Here is an 18273-nt window from a genome sequence, read left to right as displayed (position 1 = left end):
TTTTTAAATTTGTTAAAAAAGTTATAAAAAAAAAACTACCAGTATGAAAAAAGAAAATTTTTTAGCAAAACTTTAATACAAGGTCTTTGATGAAAACTTGATTTTGTTATATTATAATAGAAACATTCATTAAAATTTTAACCTTGCTCATCTTAAACTATTATTTATTTTTAAATATTGATAAGTAAAAGTTTTTTAGGTTTATTTATCTGTCTTATTAGCTTAGTGATGTTTGTCATAAAAGAAAGTGTAGACTTAAATTGTACAGTAAATGATGTGCTAGATGCCATAGATGTTTGGTGTGTAAAACCTCATGTTTTAAATAGAAGGCTTGCTGGTTGTGCATACATATTTCAAAGAGATTTTAATTGTGTTTACTTGGATAGTATATTGCCCTTTACAGAATTAAAATGCTTTATTAATGAAACTTTTCTTAATGAGTTAAAAAAACTTTTGGAGTCATGTTTTAAAACAAAAGAGTTATCAGGAAAATGTATACTTAGAAAGCTTCTTCCAAAGTGTTTAGAACGATATGAACCGATGGTTGAATTTGTTATAATCAGCACAGGTAAGTTAATTTAAGTTGTTAGAGAAATATTTAGAAAAATGTAAATTTACATCGTTAATACTATTAAAACTATTTCTATTTTTTTAATTTTCTCATTAGAGTATTATTATCACTTATAAATACATTGCCAGATAACTTGCTTTTCAAAGCAAAAATGTATATATATCGTAAATATAATTTCTATTATATTATATATTTTGGGTTTAAACCGTTTATAAAAACATTTTTTTGGTTTAACTTTTTTGGTTTCCAGAATAAAAAGTTCCTAATTTATTTAAATAATAGAAAGTATATATCAAAAAATAGTATTTAGCAATGGTTGTGGAACCACAACTTTTGCTATATACTATTTTTTGTATAAAAAAGAGTCCAGTAAAAATTTTACACTTTGTGCTAAACACTTTGAAAATAGTTAAGAAATGGCTCAAATAATAATATTGGGATCGTCCATAAGTTATGCAACAATAAATTTGTTTAAAAAACAGAAGTAGGAGATCTTAAGCACTTTTACGCTGTGATTTTCATTAAACTTAATGCGAAGTAAACTCTGCGAAGGAAAACTTTAGATCTTTTTTGTTTTGTTTGTTAGTGAAATTTAGTGTTGTGTAATTTATGGGCAATCCCATTGGGATTACTCTTTTCAAATTACTTATTGCTTAATTCAAAAAATACCACAATCAGTTGTATTGAGTATGTACGATTCGGTATACCACCATCAGTTTATACAATTCCATTAAGAAAGCCATAAGTTATAGAAATTATAGATAAATATTATATTGTTTAAGAAATTATATATAAATATTAGAACTTATAATTTAAATATAGAAATTATATATAAATATAAACTATATATATAGAAATAGTAGAAAGCCACAAATTATTCCTCGTGCATTATGTATTTAGAATGAAAACCGTATATATTTAGAAACATGAAGCTCATTGTTTAAATAAATAATTTAAATATTGTTAACCTTAATAACCGTAGTAAGTATAAATATAAATACATATTTTTCAAATTAAACAATGTTTATGTCTTCTAAAAAGTACAAAAACATTTGTAGTTAATGAGTTAGTGCATCTTACATTATTCTCTAAATCTTTATTGTTCTTATGTTTTCATGGTTTTTAAACTGTCGTTGCTGCTGAGGCCAGTAATGTTAAATGTTTATTAAACAAAAATATGACTGAATTGTAGTAATGGTGATAAATAAAATATATTTGCAGAAAAAAGTACAATGTTGCGGTGGTAGAATGACAGAAGTAGATAACAAAGGAATTTAAAATAAAAGCATGTCCTTTATGATTCTTTCATTAAAAAAAGAAGTATGTTATGTCATGTTGACCATGTATATCAGTGCATTACATCTCTGCAAGAAAACGGTTTTTACCTATGTGGTGTAATTTCTGATAATTTTTCAATTGTTTTTGCTTTTTCAAATTTTGATTGATAATTACAAAAATAACCACAACATTAAAAATCTTACAAAAAAAAAAAACAGTATTAAATATTTATCTTTTGGGTAAGTTTATCCTTTATAAATGTAAAAAGATTTCATTCAAGATGTTTTCGCTTCATTATTAACATTTTTATGATGTCATGATGTATATGATAAAAATCAGTTACATTTGTAAAATTTGAAGGAATTTTTCAAGTTTTCTAACAAATCACTTCATTGAGGAAATAATGAACAAAGTGTACCGCTTGCTCTTACAATGTTTGATTATAGCACTTCTGCAGCTAATAAAAATCTTTTTCATATTAATATGATGTCTTGAGCCTTAAAAAGTTAAAAAGTATGCGGAAGGCATTTAATTAAGGGTCTGCATCTCGTAAAAAATTTATTTCAATAACAATACCAAGACAATTCCATTATAGTCTTGAAATGTTTCAAGACATATCATTACTTTTTCAAAGTGGTCTTGTTACATAAAAATAATTTCAAGAAAATCAAAACTTGACAAGACTTTTCAAGACCAAAAATTAAGTCTTGAAATTGTTTTCTAAATTACAAGACTTCAAGTGCATTTTTCTTTTAAAAATTTGGAAAGAAATTAGTTTTTTTCTCAAAATATTTATTTATCATATTTTTTCACAAAAAAATCATAGAACTGTTTTCTGTATGTAAATATTTAGTTTTAACTTGAACTGATTAACATTCATTATCACTGATTAATGGTTGATGAATCAGTACTTGACCCAGGGATGACATTATCTTCATATATTTGATATTTGCTCCCACAAACAGCAAGTTTCTTTGAAATAAAATACTGAATTGTCTCAGTATTTTATTTCAAAGAAACTTGCTGTTTCTTTGAAATAAAATACTGAGACAATTCAGTTTTTGCGTTTAAATTTGGCTAGCTACAGAACGAAAATAGATGCAATGTTATTAAAAAAAGCATGAGCAAGTCTATTTAACTTAGTTATTATATATTTATTTAGTTATTTAGATTATTATATATTCTTGCTTAAATGTGCACGGAACTAAAACTCTAATGTTTAAAAACATAAGAATCACAAAAATAAATAATATAAAAGATAATTAACTTACATGTTATTATGTTATTTATTATAATTTTTTTTTAATGTTTTATTTACTTATTTAAACCCTGAATTTAAAATTCTAAACTTAATTTTTACGTTCTTAATTTAATGATTTTGCATTTTTTTTCCCCCAATTTTGCTTCCCCTCCCCCGCCTCCCCCTCCTTCCTTCCCCAATCAGCGTGACGTACTTTATTGATAACCCCTCAGTACAAGGTTAAATTTGTGAACTCATCTTAGAAATCTTTCAGGTTGATTAGTCTTGATTTAAAAAACACCAAGAAAAGTCTTGTTATTTCTTGAATTACTAGTTATTTTTTAAGGTTGGTCTTGATTCATTCAAGGCGTTTCAAGACAAGACTGAAAGGGTCTTGTCTCGTCTTGTCTTGGTATTGTCTTGTCTTGTCTTGCTAAAATGAGTTTAACAAGACTTTTTATTTCAAGATGCAGACCCTTACATTTAATATTAGTGAACAAAAGTACAACAATTTTTGTATTGGAAATGCAACAGTATTTGGCAGGGATGCAAAGTTCTATCAATATCTGGTTCCAGAGTCAAAAAATAGGGAGACTATTAAGTTCCAATTATGCTATAAAAAATTATAAATTATTATTGATTTCATTTCTTTGCTTAAAAAATAACTATTTCTTTTAGATTGAAGGTATATCTACTAATATACTTTAAAAGGCAAATTTGTTTATACCAAGTTTACATGCAGTAGTGGTAGAGCGTTTGAAGGCAAGAAGTTCCCAGTTCGATTACCACACTCTACATTACAGCTTTGTTTCATACTTTTCATATGACTTTTGTACTTTTTTTAATCTGTAAAACCATATCTTTTAGTATAAACAATATTGTTAGGAAAACATATTAATTAAAGAAAAATGCTTTCTTTTACTTGAGCATCTATGCAGGTTTGAGTGTGCAAACATTTGTACATAAGCATAATTTGGTATCTAGCTATCAGTGCACATCAAAAATTTTGCACACCGCATATGTTGTGATTCACATCTTTTATATTCTTAAAAGCAAAGTATGCTATAGGCGATGTATGCCATAAAAACGCTGCATATTTTTTAATAATTTGTTGGAGGGGTTGTCATGTGTAGCTAAATTCTATATGTTCATGCTTTTACTGGTTTAAAGTTACATTACTGTTGGCTAATCAATTTTGAATTAATAAACATAGAAGTTAATAACGTCTCATTAGAAAATGTTTATACGCTGATTTAAAATTTTAAAAATCCCTGGAGTAACATCAGTTTTTACAATAGATGGAAATCAGGACTCTGGTTAAAAATAGGGTCTCAATAGGGTCTATTGGACTCTGACTTTGCAGCCTTTAGTAAAAATAATGTAAGTTAAAAAAAAAAAAATTTTTTTTTACTTATAAAGAAGTTCAATATAAATTTTCAGAAAAGCCATAGATGATATTTTTCTGGAATTTTATATATTCATGTGAAACTAATGAGTTAAAAACAACATGGAAATTTTACCAATCATAGAATAAAAAAGACAACATGGAAATTTTACCATAGAATAAAAAATTAAAAACTAGAAGCATGTTGAGATTAAAAGATTAATTAATGGAAATTATTAATGGAAAAAAAAATTCATTTAATAAGAAATGGTAGACAAATATATATCCAGTCTTGAAGTTAAATAGCATAGAAAGTTTCAGCAAAAGGAAAAAGTGGAAAAAATTGATAAATATAAGAAATGATGTTTTTTTTATATATATATATTCATTATTTTTAGTTAATCTAGTCATTATTAATTTAAAGTAACTTAGGTAAAATACTTTCTTGACTTGACTAGTCTTAAAATATATGATTATACTTACACCTACTGTTATACTATGCTTACATTTTACAATTGTGTTTACTATATTTATGTGTATATTTATGTAATGGGTTGCAAGTAGAAGTTAGGACAAAAAAGAGATTTTAAAGAGATATTACTTCCTCCTTCAACTTGTTTCCCCGCACAGCGGCCTTGTTCCTCAAGGTTCGTGTTTCGGAGTTAAAGAGTTGAGAGAGGGTTATAACCACTTTTCAAGTAGCCTCCTCATCTGTAGTGGCCTTCTCGGCCTTGAGGAGGTGAATAACAAAAAAACAAAAAAAAAAAAGCCATATCGTCGAACAGAATCAACAAGAGCAGAAACCTGTTGTGCAAGGTTTTGTACGCTTACCATGTTGACTTTTTTGAGGCATTTCTCGATCTTTTTGTGCAGATGATCTAAACATTTTGCCTGTCAATTCTTTGCATAGACCTTGCCTTCCAGAATGCTCCAGAAATTTTCAATTGAACACAATTCTGGAACATTTGGGGCATTGTCTTTTTCTAGACAAAATTCACCTTTTTGGATTCCAGGTAGGAAATGACAGATTTTGCATAATGCGCTGATACTAGGTCAGGCCAAAATATAAAGGTATTATCTGAATGGTGCTCTGCAATCAACAGCATTAATCTCTAAATACACTCGCTCAAGGCGACCTGCTGGTTGATTACCATACCGCCTGGGAGGAAGAAAGGCTTTGAAATGCTGTGCTCTAAAAAGCAAAGCCATCAAACAGTTTTTTTTTATATTTGATTGTAGGGTTATACTTAACACTTGCAGGAGTTACTAAAACACCACTGGTGTAGAAAGTGCCGTTGTTGTTGATGAGCGAGTAAGATAAAGTAGAGTATGAATCATTATCCAAAATGCAACACTTTTTTTGCAACCTTTCACACAGCCGACATCTTCTTGGTCTAATCTTTGTTTTCTGGTCCTCTGTTTGCTTCCTGATGTTTATTCTTGAATGTATAGAAGGCTTGTTTTTAAGTGTCAGGGAGATGTATTGATGACAGCATTGAAATTGTAAAGCTGCTTGGCGTTGAGGCCCACCAAAGAGCCACTACCCTTGAATCTTTGGTGGCCAGATTTATTTTTAGCTTGGTCAATAATCCGGCAGATGGTACTTCTTGGGATTTTTTCAGCTACAAAGTGCTTATAGGTGAATGGTTATCCCTCTGATCTATTGGCTAGATAAAATTCGTACACACGTTTTTATTGTGTCTTATATTCGCTGACGCAATTTGCTTTCATTTTTGAAAATGATTTCTAAAACAAATACAGATAATGATCAATATGAAATTTGCTACAAAATAGGTAATTGGCATTACAAATAATTTGATATGACATTTTTTGTCTGCTAAACTTTGTCCCATTTTCAACTTGCCACTTGTTAGTGCACTAATATAAGAATTTATTTCACATAAGTTATTTAATAAAGTATTTATGAAAAACAGTTTTTATTTGCTAATACTTTTTTTAGATTCATCTTTTTTAAATGCCTTATTTGTACCATTATGTGGAGTTGAGGGAAAAGAAACCTTTCTTGAGTATACCTATTGTTTAGAATTTAATCAACAGACTGCAAGGTTTTTTTTTTCACTTTTTTGCTTTTTATTTTTATTTGATTAAAATTAAAATTTTTTTAAATTTTAGAGTAATGTTGTTTTTATAGTCTGAGTTGTTCCACACTTAATAAATGTGATACAAACTTATCATCATCAAAAGTTATGTTAACATCAACAGATTGGTTGTCATTTCATCTTTTACCAAAAATAAAAGCATGGTCATTTGCAGCTAACCAATCCAGTATGCCTCTCCGGAAAACTCAATCACTGTCTCTCATTGATGTTGAAGAATATACAAAATTATACAATGAGTTAAAAAATAAATATGCACCATATTTTGTGCAGGTATTTTTTTGTTACTATTTAAAATTAACCTCTCCACTACCTTGTTCAAATTAGTTTGAGTGCACTAATAAGAATAAACTTTTTTTATTAAAAGAAACATTTTACTTTTTGCTAAAACAAGGTTTTTTGCAAAAAATTGTTTTCTTAAATAAAATAAAATTGATTCTTTTAAAGCAATAAATTGTTATATTACATTAGTAAAATCTTTTATTTATATGAATAATGTAAAGATTTGGCCTGAGAGCACAGATCCTTTAAAGTTTGTGTTTGAAGATATTGCTATAGCCACTTACTTGCTAGTCAGTATTTTTGTTTTGTTTATTAAGTTGAAATTTTTTTATTTTCATCTGGATTTGTTTAAGAGAAGTTTAAAATAAACAAAAATCTTTTTTAGTTGATTTGGAAAGATGAAAGAGACAAACTATGTTTAAATAAAAAACAAACATTTGTTGATCTTGGTTGCGGAAATGGGTTGCTTGTGCACATTTTGTCAAGTGAAGGAGTAAGCTTTGATGGCAAAAGTTATTTTTTTGTTTTGTTTTAATTTTTCTGATTAAATTGTATTGGTTAATAGTATAAAATTTAAATGATGCAGTTCCAATTCAAATTGTTAACCCCTCCTTATATATACTCCTAAATTGTTAACCCCTCCTTATAATTATTTTTTTAGATGTCCTTTAAGTTAATAATTAACTTGTGTTTTTTATATTTTTTTAAATTTATATTTTCATACTTTCAAGCTATTAGCAATATAAATTTATTTTATATTGCTAATAGCTTTATATTGCTAAATAGATTTATATACATAGATGCACCATTCATATCATCCTGGTCTAAATATTTAAACAATGGACAATTGAAACATTTCACATCCTCTACTGAAGATGCGCTAGACCTTTTGTGGAGTTTTGCTCAGCAGTTTGAGGATTTTTTCAAGAGAATACATAAATGCTTATAAAATTGTCGAAAATGAATATTTCTTGCTTTTAATTTATAAAAGCAGAGACTCTTGCTCCATACTTTTATTATCAGTGTAGTGGCAATTTTATCCAAAATATATTGTAGCATAAATCATGTTAAATAGATCAACCCTATTTTTGCTTCGAGATCTGCATATGCAGATCTTGAAATAACTGATAGTCTTCAAACTTTTACTTGCTGTATTCAGACATGTATTTAGGAAATAAAACTATTCCAAATAACACTTGATTTATCTTCTTTTTCTTTTTTTGCATTGATTTTTTGTAGATTATATATATAATAAGTATATATAATGAATAATATATAATAATGCAGTAAAATAAATATTATTTTATATTGTTATTCTATGCAATCAATGTTATAATCAAATAAAAAATTTTCAAAAATATTAATTATATTGTATATAATTTTTTTAATTTTAGCATCCTGGACAGGGGGTTGATCTTGTAAAACGCAAAATCTGGAGTTTGTACAGTCAAAATACAATTCTTAAAGTATTTCTTCAATAGTTTGCTTTTTAGTTATTTTCTTAATTGTTATTTTCCCATCATAAAAATGAAAAATGCCTTAAAATAAAAAAAGGTTTTCTTTATGAAGAATTTTTGTTGTCTAAAATAATTTTAATAATTTATAATAATGGTTATATTTTAATTTTTTGAATAAACAAACTAATTTTTTTTTCCTCTCTATTTGAGAGAAAAATCTAATAAACAGCATATAAATAATTCTTTCAAATCATAACTTTATGATTAAGTTTTCCTTCTCCTAGGAGAGTTAATTAAAAATTTATACACAAGCTAAACTGTTGGTGTATTTTTTTCCCAGTGAAGTCTCTGTATTTATATATATATATATATATATATATATATATATATATATATATATATATATATATATATATATATATATATATATATATATATATATATATATATATATATATTTATATATATATTTATAAACATAAAAAGTTTTTTAAAAGAACTTTAAATGTTCTTAATTTACATTTATTGTGTTGTTTTATTTAATTTTTTAAAAATTTATAGGAAAGTTCACTACAACCAGATAAACTTAGGGTTGATGAAGATTGGATAATTGGCAATCATTCAGATGAGCTTACTCCATGGATTCCAGTAATTGCATTAAGGTAACAGTTTAACAGAAGTTAGTTCTTATTAATTGTTGTTTTAAATGTTTATGTAATATTTATTATTACTTATACATTCCTCAGAATTAGGGTTGGCAATGCCAACCTAACTGTCAATCTAAAAATGTCTGAGGTCTCCTATTTTTTGCTGACCTTGTTTCTATGTTGTTATTGTGAAACTTTTGTGTTAAAAATTTTATGCTGATCTGATGTCAACCAAAAACAGTTTAAGTTTGGCTTTTTTATTGTCTACCTTTTTTCCAATTTTGAGGGCTGCTTGTAATTATTGTTAATTTTTGAAATATCTTGATTTATAAAGTGTAATAGTGTCATGTTGTTGATTTATAAAGTGTAATAAAGTGTCATGTTGTTGAGCTATAACAAAATTAATAAAAACTTTAAATATATACAATTTTAAATTTTGATTTTTGACACTTTTTTTAATAAGAAATGTCTATAAGAAACACTAGTTTGAAGTATGCTAAGGAAACAAATCAGAAGCATAACCAGATTTGAATAAATTATTATGTTTTCAGGAAAACAGAAAATATAAGAAAATATTGCTGTTTTTTTATATCCAACAGTGGTTGCTGTGAGCAACCACTCCAAAAGTGGTTGCTGTGAGCAACCACTATTTAAGTTTGGAATTATAAGAAGGTAAAGAAAAGAGTTGACAAGACTTAAAAAAAAAAAGTAGATTGTATGAGTCTGAAAATAATGAAAATAGATAAGAGTTGAAAATATTATAAGAGTCCAATGAAAATAGATAAGAGTTCCTTTATGTTTGAAAAAAAGTTTTACTTAGCTGAAAAGTGAGATAGTGTTATAGTGATGATTACAGGTCTATTTTTATGATACATTTTGGATCTTGTCTAAAAGTGAAAAGGTATCATTAAAAGAATTAAGCCTAAGTATGACAACAGTATTTGATGCAAAGAAATATAAGAATTTACAGAGGTAGAGAATGGAATCAGGATTAATAAAATGGTGACCTCATAAAGAAAAGCAACCTGGGTAGGTGCTAACTATGCAATGGATTGTATATACAGTTTTCGTGAGAGGTTAATAGTGGAATATAATCTGAGAAGCCGTAAAGTAGAGGGTTCAGTAAAAAGTGCAGTTGTCCATCAGTATGGGCAGTATCAACAATGTTGTGATAATTATTAGCAGTGAACAATTGAGTTTTGTTTACTGACTACTAACTTTTTGTTTGAGTAAAAAATCCACTAGCTACTGCTCTCACTAAGCTGTCACAGAAAGAAGGTTTAATGTCAGCTGCCTATTCTGAGCAATAAAAATTTATATTTGTTTAAAAAATATGTGTTCATTCTTCTATTTAGTATACCATTTTACCAGTATTGTCTTGCAGGTTCTTTAATTGTTAATCAAATAGTTTCAGTAATTTTTCTTCAATTACTATAATTATATTAAGTTATAAAAAATACATTAAAATAATATAGATTTATTTATAGAAACATTTTCTATTACATTTTCAAGAGTCTATTTGTTGTTGTTGTTTTTTCAAGTAGAAATATTTTTGAGACTATTTTCTTCAAACTTTCTTTGAAATTAAGATCAAATGTGTTATTTAATAGAATGAACAAAAATTAACTAATTAAAGATTTAAGTAATAAATAATGTTAATTGAAGTTGACCATTAGTTTAAGAAAAAATTAAATAAAAATAGTTGTACTTTTTTTCTTAACCTAAACTACAAATTTTTTAAAATTTGCGTTATGAAAACGTTGATCACATATTTGTGTTTGTATTTGGGAATCTAGAATTAATGTTTTTGTGTTTGATCAAATGTATTTGACCTCAACCCTGATGAAAAGGTTAATAAATTCTAAATTATTTTAGATCGTCATATTCAACAAGATATTTTGTGCTTCCATGCTGTTTTTTTGATTTTCACAGCAAGGTATTTTGTGCTTCCATGCTGTTTTTTTAATTTTCACATTTTAAGTAAGATTAGAGTATATATGAGAGTATATATTATGGTTAAAAATAAAATATTATCAGTTTAAAGTTGTTGTTATCAAGAAGTTTAAAGGTTATTTCAAGGAAAAACATGTACAAAAGCTTACAGATAATATTTGATATTTGGTAGATGGGTTTTTTTCCCATTCTCTTTATTACAAGTGTGACTGGATCTTTAGATTTTTTAACTATAGCCATAGTAGAAAGAAAAATAGTTGTGTATCTTCTTTATAATATGCAACTCCATAATACTGGAGAATATAACATAAAACAGATTTATACAATTTTTGTTTAATAACATAAAACAGATTTATTTTTGTTTGTTAAATTATTTTATTGCTATTTATTTCATTTAAAATTTGGATTACCTTATTTTCATTACTTTTAGTAATAAAACCTTTTTATATCTTTTTTTTTTCTTTTTAGTTTCATCGCACTGATCAAAAATGTTCGCAATATTTAACATATTTAAAATACATATTTAACATTGGTGTCGAGTGTGGTTTTAATGTCAATCAAGATATCTTGAGAATTCCATCAACAAAAAGAGTAATTTTGTATTATTATTATTTTTTGATTGTGTGCTTATAATTTGATATTTTTGGTTGTATATTGTTGTTTTTACAATGTTATCATGGTGTAGACAAGATTTTGTCACAGTATAAGTAAAAAGTTTAAAAAATGTTTAAAACCTCATTATTATGTATGTTTGAGAAGCCTAATTTATTTCTAACAATTTTATTCTCAAAGTTGACTAGTTTATATATATATATATATATATATATATATATATATATATATATATATATATATATATATATTGAATAAAATTAACAACACTTTTAAAATGTTTGTTATACATGTTTCGAACTACATAGTTCATCATCAGTAAAATTTACAAAAATCATTGAAAAAACCGTTTTTATAAGGATTCTTCTGATTGCTTTTTTATTTTGGATTCTGCTGAAAGCAAGTATGAATTAGAAATAAAGGAAAGCTTGCATATAAAGTGACAAAGGCCCTGTTTAAATAAACAAGTCAAACATAGAATTCTTGAACTATTTTGACTATTATGATGTTGATTTATATATAAAAAAAATTTTTCCACTACTTGTACCTATTGCTATTTTTTTAAATTGAGTTTTGAGACTGACATTTTATTATTGTATTTTAATGGTCTTTTTAACCTTTTGTAATGGATTTCTTAATAGATTTTTGTAATAAAGTAATTTATTTGTATCTTTATAAAAACGGTTTTTTAATGATTTTTGTAAATTTTACTGATGATGAACTATGTAGTTCAAAACATGTGTAAAAAACATTTTAAAAGTGTTGTTAATTTTATTCAAATATTTATTTCCATTGTGCTTAACAGATCATTTGGTAATATGTGTGTGTGTGTGTGTGTGTGTGTGTGTGTGTGTATATATATATATATATATATATATATGTATATATATATATATATATATATATATATATATATATATATATATATATATATATATATATATATATATATATATATATATAGAGATAGATAGATAGATAGATAGATAGATAGATAAAGAGATAGATAGAGAGATATAGATATATAATTTATGAGAAAAACTTATTTTGAAATAACATAAGTAGTTTTGTTTGCATAAACTCTTTATTTGTAGGCTGGTAATAATTAAGTTCTTTGCAAAGCTAAGAGTCTAGTACCAAGAGTTTTAGTCTAAGTTTTTTTCGAGCCAGTAACATTGTCTGGGGTATGGGGAAATAATAAATAAAAGATATTTTTATGTTGAAGTTTTTATGTTGAATAATTTATTTTAAGTATTTGTTTTATATTTACAAGTTTTATTAGGATTAATGTCTTTTTGAAAATCTTTTTTTTTTTTTTTAATTTTAAAAAACTTGTTTGAACTCATCTTTAAGATTTGTCAAATTGGTGGAGTTAGATCTTATCCAATTGAAGATCAATCAAAATGGGAGTTAAAGGCATTGCAGCTAACAAGATTTTCTTTGACACCTGAGTTTATACCTCGCAAAATAAACAATGATCCAATGAATTGTAGTCATATTAATAAAGATATAGTCGATTTTATCAAAAACAAAGTTTTTCGATATTTGTTAAACTGTTCAGAGTGTTTACCTAAAATAACTTTCGATAGTGCACAACTTACTACAAAAGGATTTTCATGGAATGAATGGAACTCTGGTGGTGAGTAAATAGACAGTTTTAAAGTTGTTTTTTTAAGGTAAAAAAAAAATTTTATTTGTATTAAATATTTAGTAATTTATTATATAAAATTTGTTATAATTATTTATTATAATTTATTAAAATTTATTATAATTTATTATAATTTTACTAGTTATCATAATAGATACTAATCTATTTAACTTAATCACTTTTGTCTTTATTTTTAATTGATCTCTTTCTTTTCAAGACTTCACTCTTATTCTTATATTTTCTCGATGTTTCTGATTAAATTGACCATGCCCTTTACCTTTATCCCTCAGCCAATACTATTGTCCTTCATCTATCTGCAAATAATTATGCTTCCTATATAATCTTTTAATAAGAGTTTAATCTTAATTCAGGTAACGTTTTATTCTTGCTCATTGGTTGATAAGTCAAGCCTCATTCTTCCCCATAGTTTTCACCTTCCTGTACAGCTGCCATTTTCAATTGTAATCATTTTTTTCACTAGAAAACTCTTGAGAACAAATGTCTTTTTATTATTACGACATATTTCATTCCTTCATTAACATATCTCAATCCTCTCATTCTTCAGTTAACTTTTTAACATGGTAATGAATAAAGTGGTATTGAATTTGTACCTAAAGAAGCAAATCCTCCAAACTGTTCTGAGCAGCAAGTTATTGAAAGTTGGTCAATTGCGAGCAGCAAGTTATTGAAAATTGGTCAATTATTAAAGGAATCTTATTAAATTAGATTCAGGAAAAAAGATAAGAAAAAAAATGATGATGGTGTCAAGTACTTGCAAAAATATTTAGTTTCTATCTAAACATCTAATAAAAAATGTAATAAGTTATTGAAATAAATAGTTCTATAAGATTGATTGTGTCAAAAAATTGCAAAAATCTGTTTTGTAGTTTTTGAGTAATTGCCAACTAAAGAATGCTCAATTTAATCGCATTCAACCTATTGCTGACAACACAGCTGTATACTCCTGTCATGAAAAAATGTTATCACTTAGCACAGGCAGCCGATCTTGAATTTGATATCTCATCTATAACAGCTTGGAGTTTGCGGTGGCTTGTAAGTTTTAACAGTTCAGTTCAGTTATTTGCTGCAAACAATTATTAAAATATTGTTGATGGATTGCAACATTGTCACTAAGTCATTTTATTTCATTTCGGATTATAATTCACAACTGATTTCTCATGGAAATTATATATGCAATCTATTGCAACATTAGCACCTGCTAAGGTTGCTTTTTTTTATTATGCTTGCCATTTCCTTACTCCTGAAACCGTTCTCTTCTTCTACAAATCCTTTATTTGTCTCTGTTTTGAATACTGTTGTCATATTTTGGCTGGTTCTTCTAATGATGTCCTTTCTCTTCTAGACAAGATACAATAGTGTATTACAAATTTAGTTGTACCTGTTATACTGTCATGGTTGCAAGCTATCAAGCTATGCTCTTATTTTTCTGACAGAAAACTTTTTGTTTTCTGTTAGAGAAATTATTCAACCTTGCTGCTTGTTGGGAGTGTATTAGTTTAAAAAAAAATTGTTTGTTATTATTAGTTACAAGATGACTCTTCACATTTTTAACTTTACATGATTGACTCCTTCTGGTCTTCATTTTTTTGGTTATATTTTTAGGCAATATTCATTTAAATAATCTTTCGTTTTTGTTTGACTCTGAAATACTACACAGCTTAAAATCCCAACATGGTGGTTTACAAACTCTTCTCAAAAATCATAGAAATATTTTTAAAGGTAATATTCATTTAGCAAATTATTTGTTATTTTATTTATGTTTGTTCATTTAATTTTGTTATTTATTATTTTTACAAAATGTACATTAAACTTCTTTTAATAACACAAGTATCAATATAAAAAAATCAATATGCTATATTCTATTTGTAAGCTTAAATAAACCTTTGTTGGTCATAACAAAATTGCTGATAAAGTAATTTTCAATTTCACGGTTGTTATTCTTTCAACATTTCAATTTTTTTTTTCAAAAACGGTTTTTACATGACCATTAAAGTTTTAAAGATAAAATTAAATTATTTTTAATTTGACTAAAAGTACAAAAAGCAAATTAAAAAAAATGTTTCACATCCAATTACACTCATGGCCAAAGTTGAGCGTGTAAAAAGTGCGTCCTGCTCCTAAGTGCCTTGTAGCTTTAGATCATGTTTTTAATTAAATGTCTTTATTGAGTAGTTATAGGAGAAATATGAGATTTAGCTGAATATATAAGTATAATAAGTCAGGCGAGGTTGAGTTTTGGCTGATTGATTGAATATTTCATATAATCACGGATGTATTTGTAGGAAAAAAGATAGATAAGAGCTTACCAATTAGAGCAATCCAACATCATTTACCATGCATTTTTTTGACCTTGTATTAAGGAGAAATTCCTCGTTAAAAATAACAACTCAAATATGACAAGATATTCCATAAATAGCGAATGAATTATTTATAGAGGTAGAGAATGGAATTAGAAGTATAAAAAAGCCTTGATAAAGGCAGGCAACCTTAGCAGATGCTATCTTGACAACAAATTGTATATATGGTTTCCATGAGAAGTTTATTAAGTCTTTTCGAAAGAATATTTCGAAAAGACTTAATAAACTTACAAGAAGCTTTAATACATAGGATACGGCACGGTATGTGTGTGTGTGTGTGTGTGTGTGTGTGTGTGTGTGTGTGTGTGTGTGTGTGTGTGTGTGTGTGTGTGTGTGTGTGTGTATATATATATATAAGCCCCATGCCCCGATATACGCGTTTACGACGCTTGTTAGTACAGCTGGCTATGGGTAAAAGTGATTGGTTTTAAAAAAAATGGTTCCATTTTAAATAAGATTAAAAACAAATTTCATCAAAAAATAGCTTGGGGCTTTAAAGATCAAATTAAATTAGATGTCTTATTTTCATGAAGTTTTGCAGTTTTATAAAGACTCATCTCGTGTCAATCTACTGGAATGAGTGAAAAAATATCGATTTACTTATAAATTGGCCTAAAGTTCAATTATTTTAAAATAAATAATTATTCATTACGAGATAGTGTCGTGAATGAGTATTTTAATTTGTATCTCTGTCTTTCTTTAGTTGTTAATGGTAACGTATCTATTCGAGATTATCGCTGTGTTGAAGATTTAAAAAGGTCAAAAAAGTCTTTGTCTAAAAAAAAGGATACAAAATCTTTCAAGTCCAAACTGTGTTGGTTTTTCGATGAACATCCTCAAGGCTGCGTATTATCGATTCAGCAATGTTCTTATGCACACGGGGTTGACGACCTATGTGGAAGTTAGCATTTTTTATTACTATTGAAGTAAAAATACGTTATTTCTTCGCTCAATAATCAGTTACAAGATTGATTTAAAATCACTGACGCATAATAAAAAGACGACTATCTGCATATTTATTAAGAACAAATTGAAGACGAGTGAATAAAGTCGTTTTTAAAACTTTTTACGAAGAGAATGGTTTTAAGTAACGTTCTTTCCCATGAATAATAACTCAAAAATATGCTAAAATACCATTTCCACAGTGGATGAAGGAGTTATTTTAAACATAAATTTACTCACAACAATAAATTACATACTAAGGGACATAGATACACTCATCCATTAATAATTTTCCATGCTGAGTTTGATTTTTACGCAAAGCCGGGCTCGGGGTACAGAACTTGGAGTTGGTACCCCTTACGTGCGAGTACGTGTCAAGTTCGACACGTATCACTTCAAGTACTCAATGCAACTATGTATTTATTGGTATTTAATTTATGCAAATAAAAAAATTCGTAAATAATGGCAATATATTATAAACAACCGAAGCGTCTCACAGTGAATCGGCTCATACAATCTAGCTGGACAAAAGGTCGTTGCAATGATATATCAATGTAATTATAAAGATATCTTGAAGTGTTTTCTTGACATAATTTATAAACCTAATTACAATTTAATACATTTTAAAAAAATATGCTACTTTTAAAAGTAGTTGGAATGAATTATGTAATATATATTTCATTGTGCGCTGTACTAACAACAAAAAGTATTTATCTTAATACATTACCGAAGCCATAATAGCTATTTATATCGACTTAGTGTTCAAAGATATAATTGTTTTTATAACAATAAGTTAAAAGTAACTTATTTTACTTTTAAATTATTGTTATAAAAGTAAAAGAAACCAAATGTAAATTAAAGTTTACTACTGATATAAAAACGAAACGAGTTTGAAAATGAAAGTAACTTGTTTATAAAATTTACCCCCTCTGTTTTTTAATTGTTTACGCATTCTGAATAAAATAAATTATTTTTTCAAGATGGCCGAATAAGTCCCGATGTCGCGTTAAATAAGTAGCTCGTTAAATAAGACAAATAGTTCTGCGCATGCGTAAAAACACTGAAACACGTAAAATTGGGATCCTAAAACCCAGCGTTAAATAAGTAACATTGCTTATAAACAAAAAAGATGGCTGACCACGATTACTCTGTTGAAGATGTTAAAAATATCTTTATGATGAAACAATTAAGAAATGAATGAGTTTAAAACAGCATAAATCATTTCTAAAATATTCTAAAAAATTTCAGTTTACTGGTATGTATTAATATTAAGAGTAATTTTGTATTTGGACTTTAACTTTTTTTAAAGATTTAGAATTTAATCTGTGATAAAATGTAAACATTGTATACAAATGTAAACATTTGCGGATCATTTATATACGCTTGTAAAAATTGCAGTTATAAATCTGCAAATAAATAATCTTCAAATGAACATATACAAGAGTAACCGTGCATACACGTTTTGCATACACATGTCACATGTGTTTACCAATGTTTACATGTGTTGTAAACGATTGCATATAATTTATATACCATTCTAAACATTACAGAAATAGTTCTGCAATGAATAATATTGCATAAACTTATACAAGTACTCAAAAGTAACCATTGCATACACCTTTGGCATACAAATGTAAACATTGCAAACAAAATTCTGCAAACTAGTCTTCAAATGAACATTTGTTTTGAAATAGTTTGATGAAGGTGTGGAAACACTTGTTTTTTATTTTTTTCTCTTAGGTGGAAGGCTGTACTATGTAACTG

General features: G+C 26.8%; 1 protein-coding gene across 1 annotated transcript; it reads left to right on the top strand.

Moving 5' to 3' along the window:
• Positions 1-182: 182 nt before the first annotated feature.
• LOC100203277 (probable tRNA (uracil-O(2)-)-methyltransferase) lies at positions 183-17247 on the top strand. Its single transcript, XM_065807765.1, has 12 exons — positions 183-568; positions 6434-6539; positions 6626-6863; positions 7094-7162; positions 7258-7365; positions 8267-8338; positions 8891-8991; positions 10852-10912; positions 11398-11520; positions 12895-13180; positions 14813-14929; positions 16271-17247. The coding sequence occupies exons 1-12, from the start codon at positions 229-231 to the stop codon at positions 16471-16473; spliced, it is 1824 nt and encodes a 607-aa protein (XP_065663837.1). The 5' UTR covers positions 183-228; the 3' UTR covers positions 16474-17247.
• Positions 17248-18273: the final 1026 nt, after the last annotated feature.

This window comes from Hydra vulgaris, chromosome 10 (assembly GCF_038396675.1).
Source record: "Hydra vulgaris chromosome 10, alternate assembly HydraT2T_AEP".
NCBI classification, from domain to species: Eukaryota; Metazoa; Cnidaria; class Hydrozoa; order Anthoathecata; family Hydridae; genus Hydra; species Hydra vulgaris.
This window is presented reverse-complemented; position numbering and strand designations above follow the sequence as displayed.

Excerpts from the sequence above, each read along its gene's own strand:
- LOC100203277 (XM_065807765.1), top strand. The coding sequence starts at position 229 with ATGTTTGTCATAAAAGAAAGTGTAGACTTAAATTGTACAGTAAATGAT. Across the intron at positions 7,163-7,257 it reads CTATAGCCACTTACTTGCTA|TTGATTTGGAAAGATGAAAG; the intron begins GTCAGTATTTTT and ends AATCTTTTTTAG. Across the intron at positions 8,992-10,851 it reads ATTCCAGTAATTGCATTAAG|ATCGTCATATTCAACAAGAT; the intron begins GTAACAGTTTAA and ends AAATTATTTTAG.